The sequence below is a fragment of the Grammomys surdaster genome, unplaced genomic scaffold (assembly GCF_004785775.1).
Source record: "Grammomys surdaster isolate TR1022 unplaced genomic scaffold, NIH_TR_1.0 125701, whole genome shotgun sequence".
NCBI classification, from domain to species: domain Eukaryota; kingdom Metazoa; phylum Chordata; class Mammalia; order Rodentia; family Muridae; genus Grammomys; species Grammomys surdaster.
This window is the reverse complement of record NW_021620536.1, coordinates 2,546,228-2,568,265: the sequence shown is the minus strand read 5'-3', so window position 1 is coordinate 2,568,265 and position 22,038 is coordinate 2,546,228. Positions and strand designations below refer to the sequence as shown.

The 22,038-nt window shown below is 39.1% G+C and overlaps 1 protein-coding gene across 1 annotated transcript in view; it reads left to right on the top strand.

Annotated features, from left to right (window-relative positions):
• Positions 1-22,038, top strand: part of Col24a1 (collagen type XXIV alpha 1 chain) — a 157,624-nt gene that overhangs the window by 29,060 nt on the left and 106,526 nt on the right. Inside the window, exons 6-9 of the mRNA XM_028788098.1 lie at positions 10,606-10,659; positions 15,042-15,095; positions 17,201-17,254; positions 19,117-19,170. Coding sequence (XP_028643931.1) covers positions 10,606-10,659; positions 15,042-15,095; positions 17,201-17,254; positions 19,117-19,170 — 216 coding nt within the window. The remainder of the gene's footprint in view (positions 1-10,605; positions 10,660-15,041; positions 15,096-17,200; positions 17,255-19,116; positions 19,171-22,038) is intronic.

Below are 22,038 nucleotides of genomic sequence, written 5' to 3'. Positions count from 1 at the left end.
TCTTCCTCCTCTTCCTCCTCCTCTTGCTCTTCCTCCTCCTCCTCCTCCTCCTCTTGTTCTTCCTTTTCCTCCCCCTCTGGTTCTATCTATAGGTCCATTAAAAAGTCAAAAGTCCAAGCCAAACTTTTCTGCTGGAATTCTGCTATGCCTTCTCCATGGTGAACTATATCTTTAACCAAGAGCCCAAATAAATCTTTCATCCCGTTAGTTGTTTCCTGTCATGTATTTGTTCATACAAATGAGAAAAACCTTACCCAGGTCCCAAATTAATTTTCCATGCCAAATTTTATTTATGCTATGTAAGTAAAGTAGCTATCCATTCAGGTCCTATACCTACTTTTAAGCTGCTACCATATATACTAGCTAGATATTTTATTCTTTAGAGATGGATGGCCTTTTCTGTCTATAATCAGGCACACCAAATTCCTAAGTGGTATGTGAATACAATCTAATGATTAGAGAAAAACATGAAAATCCCAATTAGGGTATGTGTGTTCTTTTTTTATTGGGTCTTTATTTGCATTTCAGATGTAATCCCCTTTCCCCATTTCCCCCCTCCCACCACCAAGGAACTCCCTATCCCATCCTCCCTACTCCTGCTTCTATGAGGATATGCCCCCACCTACCCTCCCACTCCCACCTCCCCACCCACAATTTCCTCCACACTGGGGCATCCAGCTTTCACTGGACTTCCTCACCCACTTATGCCTGACACTGTCATCTTCCCCTACATATAAAGCTAGAGCCATGGGTCCCTCCCTAAGTGCTCCCAGGCTGATGGTTTAGACCCTGGGAACTCTGGTTTGTTGGTATTGTTGCTCTCCCTATGGGGCTACAAACTCTTTCAGCTCCTTCAGTCTTCTCTCTCACTCCTCCATTGGGAACCCTATGATCAGTTCAATGGTTAGCTGTGAGTATCTGCCTCTGTGTATTTCAGGCTCTGGCAAACCTCTAAGGAGACAGCTATATCAGGCTCCTGTCAGCATGTACTTCCTGGCATCCACATCAGCATCTACCTTTGGTGACTGCACAAGGGATGGATACCCAGGTGGAGCAGTCTCCAGATGGCCCCTTCTTCAGTTTCTGTCCCACATCTTGTCTCCATATTTGCTCCCATGAGTATTTTGTTACTCCTAAGAAAAGCAAAAGCAACCACACTTTGGTCTTTCTTGTTCATGAGCTTCATGAGGTCTGTGAATTGTGTCTTGGATATTGCGAGCTTTTGGACTAATATCCACTTACCAGTGAGTGCATACCATGTGTGTTCTTTTGTGATTGGGTTACCTCACTCAGGATGATATTTTCTAGTTCCATCCATTTGCCTAAGATTTTCTCGAATTCATTGTTTTTAAATAGCTGAGTAATACTCCATTGTGTAAATGTACCGTATTTTCTGTATCCATTCCTCTGTTGAAGGACATCTGGGTTCTTCCCAGCTTCTGGCTATTATAAATAAGGCTGCTATGAACATAGTGGAGCCTATGTCCTTGTTATATGTTGGAGCATCTTCTGGGTTTATGACCAGGATTGGTATAGCTGGGTCCTCAGGTAGTGCTATGTCCAATTTTCTGAGGAACCACCAGACTGATTTCCAGAGTGGTTGTACCAGCTTGCAATCCCACCATCATTGTTGGTGTGTGTGTTCTTAAAGGGGAGGTGCATGCTGGACAGTGCTAACTTTCTATGATAAAGGACAGGCCACTTCTATAAACTGGAAGAGTTGGGGCCTAATGGTTCAAACTCTTCAGAGACCTCTGTCTAGACATTTCCCTCACAAATGTCAGAGTCTAGGTTTTCCTGAACCAATTTTCTTTTGACCTCAGCACATTAAACTTGTCTCAATTGGAAGTTTAAGCTTCTCTGGAGTTTGGTCAGTGTGGTGAATAGATCAAGAACTTGACATAGTTTTCACGGCCCTCCCACTAAAAGAGATAGTTGCTCAACCATCTTATCAATGAGCTCTGGGTAACACATGACCCATCAGTTAGTTAAATGGCCAGCCTTTCTCTGTGTACTCTAAATCGGGCCTGGATGTAAGCCTGTCTGGTGAGGCCTTAACCCAGAAGGTGCTGATTTAAGAAGCCTTAACTGTATAGAATTTAAGAGTTTTAATTTATAGAAGAGGGTGGGTGATCTGTATGTGGGTTCACCACCTCTGCTTTATTTAAGTTGTTCATTGACTTAGTCAAAGTATATTTATATCTTCTGTAGTCCAGGAATTATGCTAAACATAAGAGATGGAGATGCCTTCTAGAACATTCCGACTGATAAACTTAAGGCCACGTCTTCCTAAACAGTGATGGATTTAGAAAATGTACTCGCCAGGTTTTTATGTCACTGTGACCAAATACCTGAAGGAAATGTTTACGAGAGTGAACTCTCACTGTGGCTCACAGTAGAAGTCTGAACCCATGTGATTTTGCTGAACATCACGGTAATGTGAGCATGTTTCTGGGGCTGTGCAAACAGAGAAGGCAGAGGGCACGAAGAGGCCAGAGTAAAGTCCATCCCTCAAGACTTTCTCAGGGGCCTTCCTTCAGCTAGATTCCACCTCCAAGTAATACCTGTGTCTCATGAATCTCTCAAGTGATCGTCTGTGCTATCGATGAGGTAAAAGCTTTCATGATCCAGGAAAGTCTTCACAAATACCCCACAGATGTCCTCTTTTTAATTCCCAGATGTTTCTGAATTCATTCAAGTGACTCATCACACACACAAAAAAGCTGTTTGATCCAAGTCATGCCATCAAAGGAGTAACTTCTGAGAATATAGATTTCATTTGAAAATGTGAGTGAATGATCCAAAGATTGGGCATTTGAAAACTGATATATTAACAAATAATCAGAAAGCCTTTGCATATAAGCCTTAAAATTACTCTCAAATAAAAAAAAATTGAATGAAAACTGTTGAAAACAAAGATAACAGATATCATTCATCCTTTGCCAATTTACTTTCTCTGTGTAATAAATCTGAATTTTTTTCTTATCTTTTCCTCTCTGCACAGGCATACTCTCCAGGGCTGACTCTTAGTTATGACTTTTTCCTCATGGTCTGTGAATTCCTTGGCCCTAGGCCCACGTTTTCATCTGTACACCGAACATTCCTACCAGAATCCCTCACTGGTGCTTCCTCTTTATCATATTTTAAAAAGGAATTCCTGTGGCTGGAGCGTTGGCTCAGCAGTTAAGAGCACTGGCTATTCTTCCAGAGGATCAGGATAGATTAATTCCCAGCACAGACATGGTGGCTTACAATTGTCTATGAATCACAGTTCCAGGGATCTGAAACCCTCTTCTGGCCTCTACAGGCACAAAGAATGCACATGACACACAGATATACATCTAGACAAAACACCCACACATCAAAGCAAACAGACGAATAAATAAATAATGGATTCTTGGATTGGGGAGATGGCTTAGTTGGCTAAGTACTTGTCCTGTAAGAAGAAGGACCTGTGTTTGGATCTCAAACACACAACATAAAAGGGGGCAGGTGTGACAGTGCATGTCTTTAGCCTTAGCTCTGATAGGAAAGAAACAGGTAATTCCCCAGAGCTTTTTGTCCAGCCAGTTTAGACAATCAATGACCATCATGTGTCTCAAAAGAAAAGATGGAGAGAGGAGGGAAGACACCAAGCCTCAACCTCTGGCCTCTATACACACATCGAGATGAGTCCTTGCATATACACGTGCACACAAAAGAAGAAAAGGAGAATAGTAATTCTGCTGTGGCACTCAGTTAGATGACATGTTGTTTCTTACCTGCCCCTCAACAACTGATTGTGTGGCCATCTTCTTAGAAAATGGCATGACTGTGAAGACATGATGGAGGTAAACAGAGCCTGTAAGAACGCATGTCCCATTTAGTGCTTGAAAATGGAGATTTTTTTCATGTGTGGCTCAATGTTTGCTTCTCCAGTCACTGAAAGTCCATATGACATTGATATACAAAGTTTCCACTTGAAAGGTTAAAAAAAATGGCCAAATATCAATGGTTTTCTACAGTGGGTAGAGTCTACGTTTGTCATGGTAAGATAGCTTAGATCCTTTGTGTAGGAAAACAAAAAAGGAAAACAAAACCCACTAATACAAATATTAAAGCTAATGACTTTCCAAGATGCAACAGAAGAGAGTGCTAGGGAATTTGCTTTCTGCACTGTATTTTGGAGTATAATTCAAAATCTCTGAGGTCTGCCCTCCTTTATCCTGTTATGCAGTTGTTTACATGTTGAAGATTTGAACTCTTCTGAGGCGTTCAAACACTCTGTAAGACACAGTGACTTTGGAGGATAACTGTGAAGTATAGGAACTTTCTATAAAATGTTTTATAGCACCTTTTTCAACTAGGAAACATTCTAATTTTATATTACTCTCAGAATGATTCAGTAGGATGTGGTTAGTTAAAAAAAATAGAAGTAGAACATTCTAAAGTTTTTACTGACTTTGGGAGGAAAAATAATATTTCTTCTTGCTTCTAAAAGTCCATTTATTCCACATCAGGCTTTTGGCCTCCACAGTTTGGCTTTAGTTAACAAAATCTTTAAATAGACCATTACATAGCCCACTTTGCAAGAACGTGAAATGTTTTCAATTATTACGTGGTTTTTTTTTTTTAGCTCCCAAGCAGAGCATGTTCTAGCTAAAGACTTTGTTGTGTTATGTGTAGAATCCGTGCATAGAAAAGACTTGATGAACATTCTTCCCCCAAAAGGCATGTGCTGTTGGTAATTCCTAAAAGTGAACGAGATGGCTTCCATGACTGCTTTGTATCCATCAAGAACACAACAGAACGGATTGGGGCTTCATGAGCCATATGGTCTGGTTTTACACTAGGTTCTCCTTACATCATGCAAACACAGCGTGGAGGGCTGATAACCAAGTAGGGATAAGCAATGTCAGGGATATGCTAACGTCACGTCTATTGTCTCCTGACTTTACTAGAATTCTGTATGATTTTATCTATGGGCAGTTTTTGTTATCTGCTTTACCTTGGTGGTCATTGATTCCAAACCGATTGGTATGGTACTCTAAACATAATAGATATTCAGTTACTAAAACTTTACATGTCTCATCCATAGAAAAGTACACATCATTTTAACAACAACTTAGTGGTTCCTATAGAAGTATGTAACTTTGAAAACCATAGAAAGTAAATAATTAGTAAGAATCAAAGTTTTAATACATTATCAAAGCTAGCTAACAATAGACTTTAGCCATTATGACTTTAAAAATATACATTATAATTTCTTTGCTAGTCTTCCCTGAGAGAAGAGCTCTCTAATTTCCATCTTGTAGAAAGGAGGATCTTGAGGCTGAATTGATGGCTTTGTATGTAGCAGTACTTGTTATGATTTCAGAAGGACCTGAATTCAAATTCCTGCCACCAGGTAAAAATAAAACTCTGAGTATAGCTATGCTTGTCCGAACCACCACTGGGTCATGGGATTCTTGGGAGCTCACTGGGCAGTCAGCCTCGCCAAAGTGGTGGTTGGCCGCAGTGCACATATGCACATGGGCATGTAAGAGAGCATCGGAGGGGGAGAGAGAGACAGAGAGAGAGAGAGAGAGAAAGAGAGAGAGAGAGAGAGAGAGAGAGAGAGAGAGAGAGAGAGAGAGAGAGAGAGAGAGAGAGAGAGAGAGAGAGAGAATGAATGTAGGATGCACTTATACACTGCTAATGAGTGTGATCTGGGTGTCATTACAGCATGTAAGTAGGGCATAAGAAGCATGGTAGTGCATACCTTGCTAATTTTCTATTTGGGATCACTTGCTCTGTGGTGAGACAAACTTCATGTGATTGGTCCCCAAAGAGGTCTGTGTGGCAAGGCTGTGGTGCCTCCAGCCCACATCCTTCTTAGGTGTAAATCTGCTAGTCTCAGTGTGACATCTATTATGTCAGAGACCGGAGCCAGAGCTGCCCATGGAAGCTACAGAAATGGGGGCTGAGTGTTTCTTATTTTAACCCATTTACATTGGGGGGAGGCTATGTAATGCAAGAACTAAGTCAACAGCATGGAATCTGTAAAGATGGATGGCATCACCCATGGTTTCTCTTTCTGTAAGCTAAATCTGTTAGCCGTCTCCCTTGCAGTACAGAAACATCTTAATTTCATGAATTTCCTTTTGTCAATGGCTGACAGTATCTCCTGAGCAGAGTCCTGTTCAGAAGGTTTTTGCCTGTGTATGTTCCCTGAGATGCCTCCCCTACTTTTTCCTATAACAGTTACCAAGCTCTGGGTCTCAACGAAGGCCATTCTTTAATCCATTTGGAGGTAATTCTTATACAGAATGTGAGATGGGAATACAGTTTCATTCTTCTGTTTGTAAACAATCAGTTTCTGAGAACTTTTTTTTTTAAAGATGAATGTGCCCATATATATCCAACTAACTTTTGAGCTTTTCAAAATTAAAAATATATATATATATATTTGTTTCAGGTTTTGAGTTGTATCTTGTCCTAGATATTGCTTCTATGGGGGATACCTATTTCATGGATGATTATGAAAACTAGTCAGGACACTGTGGTCTATCCTTTTGGAAGAAGGAGGAGGAGGAAGAGGAGCCTGAGGAGGAGGAGAAGAGGAGGAGGAGGAGGAGGAGGAGGAGGAGGAGGAGGAGGACACAGGAATCATTGGCTGATACACACCTCCCAGCATGAACTCTATGGCTTGCAATGAGTTTCCAGTGCAAGGAGGCTGTCCAGCAATGGGGGAGCTGGCCAGGAATTAGCCCATGGAGGAATGTTAAACCCAGCAGCGTTGTCTTGCCATTACAAATGTATTGGTCCCAACCACTTATGATGGATTAGGCTTCAATATTATGTCATTTAAGAAGAATCATTCTGTGCAACAGAGAGAAAATATATCTTAGGTATAATTGCTTTCTGTTCAGAAGTGTACTTCTGTTGTAGATGAACTTTCTTTTACTTGGCTGGCTGAGCAGAAATCATGTTCTCAATAGAATAATTTTGCAAACCATGGTTTCCAACGGTAATCATGTCTCCTTTCTGTTGCCAAACTTTGTAAGATCGTCAGCTATACAAGCTGTTCTCCACGATCCCTTCACTTGGACACTGTTAACCCTTCAGCTGTCATGTCCAAACATTCGGAAGCTACTGAAGTTGTTCTTGGGGGTTGTCACTGACCCTACAATGTCAGATCACATCACTCTCTCTCTCAAAATTTTTCCTTAAGGATGATTCTTTTCTTTCCTTGAAACCATGCTCCTTGGCTTTCTTTGTGCATCCCTTTTCATCTCTGAATAATCTTCATTAAGATCCTCTCCTCGCTCGTTGTATTATTCCTGTGGATGGTAATTGTCCTGCTCTTAGTACTGTGTACGCTGCATTTTTCTGGTAATTACAACCATTTCTGTGAAATGACTGTGAAACAATCTGAGTTAGATTCAAATTTTCCAACTGTATGTCAATTCATATGTCATTTTAATTCATTGTCTCATTAGGAAAATATTAGCCACTGGATCAAAATAAACACAAAATTGAGTGTTACAACATGACGCCAAGCCATTGTAACTCATGTTTCTAAGGCAATTAAGAAAGTCATGTTTTTTAATTGAAGTGGTTCCCACTCCCTTGGGACCATTATCACATGGGGTAGAAATCGGTGAGGAGATCTAGTTATTACTCATGTAAACAACTGCCATGTATTACCAGCTTTCAGACTTACATGCTTCAGTCAGAGTAGCTTCAAACTATCAGTGGCTTGCAACAGCAAAGGCTTCGTTCTCACTCTCTCTCTACCCACCGTGAGCTACCTGTGTCTGTTCCGTGTTACCTGCGTTCTAAGGACCAGGCTCACCAGGAGCCTCCTTCAGTCATGGCTAGTTTTGTGGCCTCTACAAAGCAGCATGATGAATACCATGTCCCCACCTTTCTCTTTGTTCTGAGTAAGTCACACAGAGAATCCTAGCGACAGGAGGATGGGTGACAATTTTCTTCCCACACTGAGGGTCATTGTAGGATCCATGGCAAGCCTGACAGAAATCCCTCAGGGATGGGTAATTGTTCTACAGAATTAAGCAGTGAATACTTTGAATAACTCAACCTAGCATGCCATGTTAACATAATAACATTTGAAAATGGGATATTTCTTAAAATTACTGACAAATTGTATATGCTTGTTGGATTTCTTTTCTCTTCGGAAATATAAAAATGTAGGTCATCAGTGTCATGTTAAATTTAAGGAAACTTGATAGATTTCAAGTAAAAATGAATTTTCCTGTTATTGCCAAATGTGTAGATAGGGTCGTATTAAACAGTAACACACACACTTAAAGAGCAAGGGGGATCAAAAGCCTGTGGGTTTCAGATTTGCTAGGGCTGACTAAAGCCCCTCTTGGCTTACTTGTTTTGATGAGGACAGTTGCAGGCAGCTAGAAAAGCTTTTCAAAAAAGTTGACTGAGAGAAGTGTGTGAAAGATCAGAAAATGACCAATGACATAAAATAGAAAATTTGGAAGTAAGCTATGCCTAAGCATGGTACCACAAAGAATAAATTATATATATTTAAATAATATATATAAATATATATTACAGTATATATATATATATATATATATATATATATATATATATGTATATAGAGGTACACACACACACATAGGATTTCATTACTACAACCACTAACTTTGGTAGTGTTATCAGGGTTTTCCTTTTACAGATGAGGTAGCTAAGTTAAGAAGAGAAGTTTAAATGTGTGTGTGTATGTGTGTGTGTATGATATGATTCAGACAGTATATGGAAAGAAACATAATTCCAGGCTCCTCCTATGTCTTGTGTTGATGAGATTACAGATGGATTAAAGATCCAAACAGAGAAGACAAAAATTGCACATTATTGAAGAATGTATAAAGTTTTCAAAATAAGACACAGTACACGCCTATTGAAAGAGTCACATTTTAGCACTTGGTGTCTTCCTAAGCTTACCCATGCCTTTTAAACTCCTCTTCTTAACTGAGCTACCTCATTTGTAAAAGGAGATTCTGATAATAAAGTTAGTGGTTATGATGGTAAAATCATGCTCACACATGTACATACACATACATGAACTCACACACACAGAGACAGATACATACACTCACACACACAAAATTCCTAATGCATGTTATTCTATCTAGGATCATGTGACAGCCAATCAGATACTGATACAGATATAACTACGAACATGTGGATAAAATCATACTATGTATTAAATTAGATTCTGCTCAATCACCCATTGATCATGGTTTGCTGCTTTGCATATGTAAATGCATATTATATAAAAAGCTATCTAAGCCGGATTTATACCTGGTGGATATTAAAAACATTTCATGTGTCCTTAAGTAAAGATTGATTGAAAGTTACTACTCCCTCACAATTTAAGAACTGTAATGTGTGTAATGGGTTCTAATGTTTATTTAGTTTTTGCTCTTTACATCTATTAAAGAAGAAATAATAAATATGCACAAAAACAAACACAGATAGAACCCAAGTCATGTTCCTTCAGAATGCTATTGCTGGTGGCTTTCTTCCCTCTGTCTTCACAACTGTTTCCCTTACTCAGGCTGTGTACTAGCTTGAATCCCTGCCTCCCTTCTTCATTTTCCTGGCTGACCTCTTCCTACTCGAGCTACAGATTGTCTGGTTTCAGCCCTCACCAGACTCTCCTTGCTAAAATGCCTTCTATTTCATTCTCTATCATCACGGTTTATTCCTTCATGAGCTTAGGTCATATCTATAACTGTTAATGGCTTCCCTTCTGTGTTACCAGATGTTTTGACTTGCCAAGTGTTTCCAGCTTGGTTTGTTATGGTGATAAAATCATGACCAAAAGCAAGTTGGGAAGGATAGAGTTTATTTAATATACAGGTTTTAGTCTCACCACCAAAGGAAACCAAGGCAGGAGCTTGAAGCGGTAACCATGGAGGAGCACTGCTCGCTGGCTTGGATTTTTAGGCTTGCTTAGCCTGCTTTCTTACACAACCCAGGCCCACCCATCCTACTACATCAGTTAAAAACTAAGAACAATGCTCCCACAGACATGCCCACAGGCCAAGGTTGCTGAGGTTATTCCACAATTGAAGTTTCCTCTGTCCAGGTGACTGTGGGTTGTGTCAACTTGTCAGCTGGAGCTAACTATGACATCAAGACAGGGCCTGACTCTGTCTTACCTTGGCAACCAGTACCACTCAGAATAGATATCAAGTTCTTCTATAACTGAACAAATAATTGAACACAAATGGGCATTAAGATACTTTCAAAGAAGGTGGTCACAAAAATTTTAGGCTAACATATCCCCAACAAGTAGATATGGAAGTTGTAAATATTTTATAACATCCTGTTGCTTATTAGTTTATAAGGACAGAGACTACATCATCTCCCAACAAAGTATATGTTATGAATTAAGATTTGATTTAGGTATTGTTGACTGACTGAATAAATTAATTCTAACATGAAGTCATAGGCTATGTACCTGTTCTACAAAGAATTTGCCTCCAAATAAAATTACGGTGAAGTAGATTTAAACAGTAATTATAGGTGATTTAACACCAGGATGCTATAAGAGGAATGTAATATATGCATATTTTCTGCCATTTCTTTTCTTACAAGGGACCTGTTGGTTTACCTGGAGAAGTTGGGATAACTGGAAGCATTGGTGAAAAGGTAACTCATTGTGTTAATTTTTGTTTTGCATTAAGAACTGCAGGCTAACTGTAATCTTTCATATGACTGTTCATGGTGATTGATCAAAGGGTACTTGCCACCCTAATCGGGGACTAGAGGATGAGGATGGAGGACTAGGGACAGTGATCACTTTTCTGTGTGCTCACACATCTTCAACAAAACATCAGAGTCCAAGAAAACACTTGGTGAAAGCGCGGCAGCTGCTTGGGCATTTCCCATACTCGCGGCTGCACTAATGGAGCGCCTCGCCATGAGGGACCATCCAACCTGGTGCCCAGCAGGCTCAGATGGCAGCAACAACCTGAAGGAGGCTTCTACTTTTTTTTGTTGCTGAGCTTGTATCCTGGAAGTAATTCAATCCTGTGGTGGCCATCAAGCCCAGTGAAAAAGCCCACTGAGTCTGGCTCAGCCTTCTCTGGTCTAATCTGTTGGAACTACAGAAAGCACAGTACTCAGTACCCTCCTGTTCCCAATACCAAGGATGAGTCTAGGAGAGAGCAGAGCATCTTCATCCTCTACCTCCTAAGCAAGGAGGAAGCACCGATTGGTCTTGTTTCCTCTCTGAATGTTTGCCTTGTCCTGTATTTCTTTTCTTTTTACTCCCACCACGTTTTCTTTTGTTGTCAACACAAACTGTTCTCTTTCCAATGTTAATCATTCTCTTTTATCCCCTACTCTCTGTCATTTTATTATTTAATCATCAATACTTTTAGCTTGAATAGCTTTTCAATTCTTATCTTATTCTTTTATTATCTTTAATCCTTTTTTACAGTCCAGTCGGTTATTCCCCTTCCTGTTCTGCGCTCTAACAGTTCCTTATCCCATTCCTTCTCCCCATCTCCAAGAGGATTAACACGCACACCACCACCACCAACAACAACACCAGACCTCCCCACTCCCTAGGGCCTCAAGTCTCTCGAGGGTTAGGTGCATCTTCCCTCACTGAGGCCAGACCAGGCAGTCCTCTGCTGTGTATGTGTCGGGGGCCTCAGACCAGCTAGTGTATGCTGCCTGGTTGGTGGCTCAGTGTCTGAGAGATCTCGGGGGTCCAGGTTAGTTGAGACTGCTGGTCTTCCTGTGGGGTCACCCTCCTTCTCAACTTCTTCCAGCCTTTCTCTAATTCAACCCCAGGGGTCTCCGACTTCAGTCGGGTGTAAGTATCTGCTTCTGTATCAGTCAGCTGCTTATTAGGCCTCTCCGAGGGCAGCCATGCTAGCTAGACTCCTGTCTGTAAGCACACCATAGCATCAGTAATAGTGTCAGGCCTTGGAGCCTAAGTACCTGAGCTCCTTACTTTTCTCTCCTTAAGGCAATGTTGTTGACAGTTCTAGTTGGTTTTTTTGTTGTTGTTGCTGTTGTGTTTAAATATCCGATTTGTTTTTGAATTGTTCTATTGTGGTCTGCTTCCTCTCCTCTGAGTAGAGACAGAGATTGAGAGCTTAAGATAAAATCACCCCCTAAGAACACTTCCACATAAAACCAGAAGGGATATCCCAACAAATGCAAAAATATTTACATAGAAACACAAGAAAAATGGAAGGGCCAGGCAATATGACTCCCACCAAAGTTAACAAGCCCTCAATAACTGAGTCCAAAAACAATGAAGGGGCTAAAAGACTAAGCAAAGCATTCAAACGTTTACTTTAAAAAAGGACCAGTGACCTCAAAGAGGAGTCAAACAAACAGACAAATGGAATAAGAAAGTCAAATCAAGATTTAGAGAAGAAATTTAGTAAGAAAAATGAGAAATTTAATAAATAAACAGATTCTGAAGGGGAAAAGGCAGGAATTTTGGAAACGAAAGTCACCATAAATCAAAATTTAAACTGTGGACAATATTACCATTAAATTAAATTAGGTAGAAGAAAGGTTTTCACAGATTGATGATATGGTTAAGGAATGATTACATTCAGACAGGGAAAAAAAAAAGAAAGAAGAAAAGAAACAATCATGACCACTATTTTCAAGAACTTTGGGGCATGATCCTGAGATGAAAACTAAGAATTCTCAATGTAGCCGGGTGGTGGTGGCACACGCCTTTAATCCCAGCACTTGGGAGGCAGAGGCAGGCAGATTTCTGAGTTCGAGGCCAGCCTGGTCTACAGAATGAGTTCCAGGACAGCTAGGGCTACACAGAGAAACACTGTCTCAAAAAAAAAAAAAAAAAAAGAATTCTCAATGCAGAAAAAGAATGTATCTGTGAATTAAAGCCGCATGAATTCTACTTGCTGGAGCTGTGCAGAAAAATATTCAGAATGTAGGGAAAGATCTGTGCATCCAAGAGACATTTAGAGGCCTAAACAGACATAAAAAGAATGAAATTATATATCATTGCAAGTAATTGCTGGGAATGGAGATCAGGATGTTGAGGGAAATCCATTTCATGGTTTCTCTCACATGTGGAATGTAGTAAGCATAAAAGGGAGACCATTAGGGTGAAGAGAGAAAAGCAGGAGGAGACATAGAACAGTAAGAGAGTGTGTGCAGGTGATCACGGTGTGCTAGGTGCGCTTTGTAAATGGAACAATGAAAATTATTACTTTGTACAATTAATCTATGCTACTAAAAGGAAGATTTATTCAAAAGTATAACATCTTACCTCTAGTGAATCTCTTAAATATGTTGACATGTGGCTAGTTACATGCTTGTTTCTAAATTGTAATGGTAGGATACCCTTCTGGTTATAAAGATGTAATCTGAAAAGCAAATGTGAAGTGGCCAGTGTAGAATCAAAAAAAAAGATTACGCAATTCTACCTTGAAACCTCTTTGGAAGCAATTCTGAATCAGAAAAGTAAGCGTCTGGTTTACTCTTTTCTTTCTCCCAACTCATTAGACACCTGTGCTACACTCAGTCTCACTGCTTACCTGATTGTTTACTCTCTTCCATCCCAGACTTTTATTCATGGATAAACTGTTTGACTCTACTAATGTCTACCCTCTTGGAAAATGTCCTCACACATCTCTACTCCTTTCTGATTTCCTCCCTCCCTGGGGTGAGAAAAAGTTCTACAGAGTTTACAAGTCAACCTTTTGTTTCAGGAAATATTTTAAAAAGCGGCACCATCCTGCTCTAAACCCAGCTACTCTCTGCCCTCGTGGGCTGCCCAGCCATGCACTGGTGGGCCATGCTGGCCTGTTCTTGTCTCATGGAGACTCTCTGACCCAGAACTCCAAAATCTCTCCACCCAGCTCACTAAGGTCCCACTGGAGGGTCGCTATCTCCCACGGCCTTTTGTGATGCACATTAGGCAAACCCATGCTTTGCTGTTCTCTAAGGAACCTAGTCAAGCTGCCCTGTGAAGGAAAACACCACACAAACTTAGTTCAGAAACAATGGTAACTCAATCGCTGGGCGCAACAACTAGAATCCTAATCTTGTAAGCCATATTTAATCTACATCCTCCAGTGGCGAATCCTGATAGATCCGCCATTGAAACCAGGAGACTCTAATAGCTACATCTTGTCCTTTCACTATCCCTGTCCAAAAAAGCCCTATCTCTCTCTCCTGCCTACTCTCATCCTTTCCAACCTGGAAGTACCGCCTACTTGTCCAGTGATTGGCTCCTTTATTCACTAGGATGGTTCACAAGAAGTCACCTGAGTGACTCATTCCTCGTTCCAGACAGCCCTTCCTGGGAAAGCGGAATAAACATCAAAGTACAAATAACACCAGGGCCATCCACAACAACTTTTCTCTAATTATTTCATCCCCGCTAACAACCAATCTTGAAAGCAGAGTATAAGCTTAACTTCATAACATAATACAAATTCTTAATATATGCTTATTGATTTTAATATAACAAAGTACAGAAATTATTCAGTTGTTTGGTTATAATTCAATGAGCTAATACTTAGACAATATGAGGAATTTTAATGTGACTACATTACTTTTAACTCTCTAGTGAAGACTTGATTCCTACGCCCCTCCAGAATGAGATCTGCGACTCTTCGCTGAGGCCCCCAGTCCAAGGAAATAATTTCTTCCATTGTTCTAGAGATTACCTCCTTTTTCAATTTGCTTGATGTTTTCAGGAATTTACTACTCTGCGGTCTCTTGTAAGAACTCATTAGAGTTCTCATTTATAAAACTTTAGCAGGCTGCAGTGCTTTTTTTGGAAGATCCTGTTTACCCATAATTTCTATCTTCACTTCAATAAGACTACAACCAAGAGAACTCCATTGTATTAGGAGATTTGCAGCCATGGGGTTAAAAATAAAAGCTCTGTAAGTTTCAGAGGTGTTAATGGTGAAGACAGGATGTGCATGTAAGCGACGGCTGTGGTGGTTTCCCTTGGTACCCTTAGCTCACCCATAACTAACACGACTCAGTGTTGCCTTCTCTCCTTATTGTTTCACAAGGGAGAACGTGGAAGTCCAGGCCCACTTGGTCCCCAGGGGGAAAAAGGTGTCATGGTAAGAATTCACAAATCTAAAAACTCTGTTTCCTACACACGTAATAACAAAGCTAAGGCCTTCTGGGGGTAGACCCACACTGACTGGAATTTAAATGAAAATGTTATTTTATAATAAATTTCTATTGAACTTTTACTTTTAGCTGTTTGATATCCTAGAATGATGTTCTTTCTATGGTACCAAATCCATGAAGAAACATAAAAATAAACTACCTTAGTATTAAAAAAATCTATAATTTGGGAAAATAATTAAATGGAGACACATTAGCTACACTAGATTAAAAAGAAAATTCAACTGAAAATCTGCATATTCTTGAGCAAATAAAGTTTATATTACATATGTTCTCAACTGATCTCCAGTAATAAACCAATTTTTGGCCATTAATTGGTCTTTTGTCCATGGAGTAGATCTTTTGGGCATGAGGTAGGCCTTTGGCACATAAGAATATCAGCACCAAAAATTTGTCTTATTTGTTTATATCCTCAAGATAATGACAACTGAAAAGTTTTATATCTGGGTTGTATTTTTAGTTTATTTAATAGTTTGCAAGTGTTATAGGGAATTTAAAGGATGATCAGTATCAGTTTTAGAACCTCCCCTTTCAGAAAATATAGAATAATGTTGTCATGTAACACTATCTACAAGCTCACTCCACATTTAACTCTTTATTTTTTAATTTTCATATTATCAGAAGAGCACCACAAAATTTTTTTTTTAGCAATTTCTAGTGGGGTCAGGTAGTCAACCTAACTTATTCACAAACCAATTGAATTCAAGAATCTTTCCCTCCTAAGACATCTTCAAAATTAGTGTTAGTACCGTAATGTACGTGTTCTTCCTAAAAGTTGTTGGGTTAGTTGCATCTATCTTCCTTAATCGTGGGATTTACTGACCTCTTTAAAAAGTTCCTAAGTCATAGTTTGTATCATCACAGAGCATAGTCCACACATAAGATGTCATCACCTACAGAAAGAGGAAATGAAGGTGATCCTGAGGTATTGTAACACATGGTGCCACCTAGTGACTTTCTTTTAAAAACCGAAGGAGCTGAAAGGGTTTGTGGCACCATGAGGAGAGCAACAATACCAACCAACCACAGCTCCCAGGGTCTAAACCACCAGCCTGGGAGCACTTAGGGGGGGATCCAGGGCTTCAGCTGAATATATAAAAGTGGAGGGCCCTGCTGGGCATAGGTGGAAGAAGAGAACCTTGACCTCATGAAGGCTGGATGCCCCAGGGGGTGGGAATTTTGAGGGTGGGGAGGTGGGAGTGGGGGGGTGTGGATAGAGGTTACATCCACAGAGAAGAAGGAGGAGGGGCGAGGGGATTGGAGGTTCCGAGGGGGTGGTGGGGGATGGGGTAAGGGGACAACATAGGAAATGTAAATAAATCATCCAATAAAAAAAAAAAAAAGAATATTTTAACAAAAAAAAAAAAAAAAAAGAAGTAATTTCAGGCAAGAATCTAAATATTAGGCTAGAACAGAAAGTAGGCTTCAGACATGAAAATGACTTTTGACTAGGACAGGGAAGGTGACTCAGATATTCTGGTCATTCTGGTAAGCCCTTAGAAACAGTGATCACGAGCGTGTTCACGGAACTTTGTTTATTGCCTTGTTTGTTCTTTGACTATTTGTGTTTTTTGTCTTGCTTGTTCCTTGACTATTTGCATCTATTGTGTAGCTATCTAGTTCCTCAAACTAGAACTGACCTCAATACTCAATACTCAGTACATGTAATTAAAATGGTATAAAAGCAAAAAGGAGAAGGGAGATGGGCTAGAGTGTTTCTAGGGAGGGTAAATGGTGAAAGGGGATGACATATGAAATGTAAATAAACAAAATGTCCAATAAAAAATAGGTATGTTGTTAAAAAAAAAAAAAAAATAAAAGCAACAACCTAATAACTGACATTCAGCTTCTATGGAAACACATCTTTAATTTCTATGATCCTACTCTACAGTGTTTGCTATGGCCTCATGTATCTTAGGTAGAAAGGGTAATCTTGTAGAACTGTTGTTTTGTCACCATTTGTGGTTTACTGTGTTTTTTTTTCTTAAAGAAAAATGATTAATTATATGTTTTTCTTATTTCATTTTATTCATAGGGCTACCCAGGTCCTCCTGGAGCTCCAGGACCCATGGGCCCACTTGGATTACCTGTAAGTATAGAGCTGACTTGTGGTGCTTTCTTGACTGTGCACTTTAATTTAAATTCATCGCTTTGTTGTGCCATCTTTTTGAGTCTCATTTAAATCAGCGCTGTATAAGATAATCTCCACTGCTTTCCTCCCAAACCATATGAACATTCTGAAATATTTCTTGGTATCTTGAGTTTCCTTAACCCTACTATGTATAGTAACCAATTTCAGTTCTCGAGCCTAAACTAAAAAGGGAAAAATTAATCTTCCTTTTGAAAGAAAATAGAATCAGTAACCAAAATACAGCTGAGAGCCAAGGAATTAACAAAACACAAGGAGTTATTTTAAAATGTTTTTCTTAAATTTCGCAAATACTCTCAAACAAACAGTTAAAATTCATAGGAACTGTGCTTTTGCTTTTGCTAACATGAGCTTTGAATATATTCCATCTGTTGTTTTCAGAAAGATAATTAAATTTTTCCCCTAAAGAGAAAGCATTCCCTTGTCAAGGTTTGACAGTTATTGTGGACATGAATCTGAAGATGTTCAGCCTCTGTGGTGTCTGGGCAGAATTTCTCTTCACAGAAATTATTTCCATTCAATAAAGGAAGGTGATTTCATAGTATATTCATAAACATACTGTTTACTTCTAAAACAAAAAAGACTAGAGCATAGCTGTCCATCTCTTCACTCACAGAAAAGAATGAGTTAACTTGAGACCCTAAAATTTGCCCCATTTTTTATCTATATAAAGTTCATAGCCAAACAGAAGACAAGGGATTGAATTAACAAGAAGACAATGTTAAATTAAAATCTTGGTGCCAGGATCAACACAGAGCATTGTCACTGTCATTACTCTCAGTGACAAAAAGGAAAAACCTGGGAGCTGAATACGACACATACTTTGGTTCCAGGACCCAGAACATCAATCTCAAATTGACCAGAAAGTCCCTGCTGGCTTGCTTTCATAGCGTTTGCAGGTGCTATGTGGGTTGCTGATGGAGAAAAGAATCAAAGGTCTTAACCAAGTCTAGGCTTTGCCAACCTACCAGGCAATCTGTACCCACCAGTGCAGTAGTGATGTCGTGGTTTGTGGGGGACCAACTGCTTTTTGACTGTATTTGAGGTCTGCTGACAGGAGGGAATTCATGTCTGATATTGTAAACCTGATCAAAAACCCAAGGCTGTGAATATCACATGTCCTACTGAGGGACCTACTTTATTGTGTGGCTAAATGATTGTATTGTCAAGAATTGCCTTCTATACATTTCTATACATAGCCATAACTTTGTGCTATACTCTACTAACTCTTTATAGGAGATTGTAATACATCATTAAATCTGCTTTTAAAATAGCAACTTAATTTTCATTTTTGATACATTAATTTAAAATCACTTATAATATTATTCATGGGTTCAGAAAATATACAGATTTTATACATGGGGTTATAACAGATATATTTGATAAAAGCAAAGAAATTGTAACAGTAATAGCCATTGCTTCTCTGATGGGCTGGGGATATTAGACTGGTTTAACTGGCTAAGAGAATCTCTCCTTCCTCATTTCCTTTGAGTTCCTGAACACTGTTTGTTTAATGGATATTAAACCCTTCCAATTCATTTCACCCATAAAAGGCACTTATCCAAAGAGTGAAATATTTTGAAATCAGAACACTGGGGAGGGACACATGGTATTGATTAACTAAAATGTATTTGTAGGGAAACAACACATGCTATTTATTAATTAAAATATATTTGTAGGGAGACAAATAAATTTCATTTTTAAAAATCAATTAAAATAAATGTCACATAAGAAAGTACAGATACTATTCTAGTAATAATGTTATGAATTTGATATCGAGTTTTTACATTTTCAATATGTAGGGTCTTGTTGGGACAAGAGGCGCACCTGGGAGTCCTGGTCCTAAAGGACAAAGAGTAAGTAACGAAAAATTATGTTAATCTCAAAAAAGTCATCTCATAGTGATGTGTTTGACAAAGCCAGCTCTACACAGTCTAGAATTATACTTACGTGTTGGATTTTTGCTGTTTTTATTCTGTTATATGAACTACCTATAGCAATTTAAATATAAATAATAATACAACTAATATAAGTACGTATTATAGTTATATATTTGACACTTATAAAATGTTATAAAATACTTATAGAAATATAATTAATACTTATAAAATCATGCTTCATTTTAATTTTCACATATTACAAAATCATAGGGTTCTTTTTTCTTATTCCCAGTCTCTCTTTTCATCCTGTAGGAGCATTGTAAATATCTTTAAATAAATTACACTTCTATTCACAACGGATTTATATACCATGAAAAATGATAACAAAATAAAACAGTAATGAATAGAATAAATATATACAAGATGAGTTAGTGCTCATCAACTATAGATCAAAGGTATTTTAGTCATTATCATGTAATAACTGATATGTGCAGAAAATATGCAAAAATATTTATCTACCAAGTTGTCTCTTAAACATTAACACTTTTTATAAAAGCATCAGGCCACCACGTATATACCTGTCACATGTGCTTTACATATATTGTCCTGTTTGATACTCAGAGCCATGGTAAGAAGGCACGGCACTGTGTCACAGATATTATAACCAAGGAATTATAACCAGGACCCAAGGAATATGATCCTCAGAGACAGAGAAATGTCTCAACTATATTCAGGCCTTGATGTGTCCTACTCCAAAGCCAATGTTGATTAGATGCCGCATAGAATATTAAGCAAACTTTTCCTCATCTGAACGTGTGGCTTTAAGGGCAGCATTTCATGCAGTGCCCTTCACTTGGCTTAAACTTTAGAGCTACTGGAGGCTATTTTTTAATTCTAAAACTTGGTCTCTAAATAATAAAGACTGTTAAAATTGAAAAATAATAAAGATGAAAGCACTGCAGCTTCCCAGTTGTAAAACTGAGAGAGAGTCTTGAGGACTCCCAGTTGGAGAACAGCTTTGATTCTGTGTCTTGTGTAGTAGGTGAGGACCAAAGGTGAGACCTTTGTCTTTATTATTATTTTATGAAAAACTATTTTCCTTCCTGGCTTTTAGAGTGGCTGTCTGCAATCATCAGTGATAGTTGGTTCATCTTAGCATAAATAAACTTAAAACTAAGAGAGAAGGGATCTGTGCTCTGTCTTTTGCTGCTTCCTGCTGGCCAGGACTCAGTTCTTGGTGAGGTCAGACATGTTTATTCAGTCTAGTGTGAGTCACAGTGAGAAGGCACAACGGCTTGTGGCAGGTGGATTAAAAATAATACTTATCCCAACCTTCTGTTAGTTAAGTGATTTAGGTCTCAGTGACTCTCAGGCAAATCCATGTCCCTAACCGTGGTACATGCTGAACCACTTGAACGATCTCATAAATCCCATTGCGAGTTCATGTGCTCTGCAGTTTTCTAACTTCACTGGGACCATGAGTAGCTTCCTGCTTTCCTGACGTGTCATGTCGCCCTCATCTCTCACATCTCTGAGCCTTTCCATCATTTTCCAGATACAGTTTCCTGACTCTCTTCAAATGGTGCCACACAACTTTCAACCACGTCACTCAGGAGTTTCTGCAAACGGAAACTTTGTTAGGGGAGGAGAGTGTCTTTCTTCACTAGGAGGATATTATTAATGGTAGACTTTATACAAAACGTTTAACTGAATGGGCTGGAGAGATGACTCATTTGTTAAGAGCACTTGATGCTCAGTCATGAGAACTAGAGTTGTGTTGCCAGCACCATGTCAAGTAGCTCACAGCTGCCTGTAACGCCAGCTCCAGGAGGTCCAGTGTCCTCTTATGGCCTCCACAGACATTGGAGATACACACACACACACACACACACACACACACACACACACACACACAATTGATTTGGCCTATTGAGATAAGTTGGAAAGGTGTCTGGCTCCAAGATCTTGGGTTCATCCTCAGGCACATCCACAAAGATGAAGAGATTCAATACTCTGGCACACCTGTCACTGCTTTGTGTGACAGGACCCTGAAGGGAAACTCTACTCTTGGGGACATACATTCTGAGTCCACACAGAATGATCTAATGCTTATTCACTTTTCCTATTTTGTCTAGGATTTATACTGTTCTCAAATGGTCATACAAATACCATGAATGGTAGGGCCATCCCTGGGCGGTTCTGCCTTCTGATAACCTACAGTATATCTAACCAACCTGATTTCTAACAGTTCATATAACACTTAACTAGTAACCCAGAGGATTCTTTGTCAACTACCCTTCAGTTTCACACCACAGTGGGCTTTCCAATTTTGTGACTTGACTTATGGTCTTGATACTGGGAAATACTATGGAATACTAAAATCTACCAAGGGAAAGGACAATCAAAGCAGGTCACAATATCAACATCTAGAAAGTAAGGTAAACATAATAGTATCATGAAAATGTTTCTAACTTGCAGTGGGATGATTGTATATTCATGGCATTTACAAAGCTGCATAGAGTAACAAGATAAGTATTAAAATGTAGTCATAAATATATTAAATTGTTATTTAAACGCCCTTTCTATTTAAACATTAAGTATATTAAACATTAAACATCTTAATCTTTTCCTAGCTGGCATGTTTAGCTGGAGAACAGTTAGGTAAAGAGACATTATTTAATATACTAAAGCTACTTCATGCAATTCATAAAATGCGTTCTTTTGAGTAGGTGATATGAGCTGACAGATTTGCTACTCTAGCCCAGATGATGGAGGCTTGGCCTGACGGGCAGCTAGGTGTCAGCACAGCCTGAGCCGTTGCCGTTCACATACAAGTTGACACTT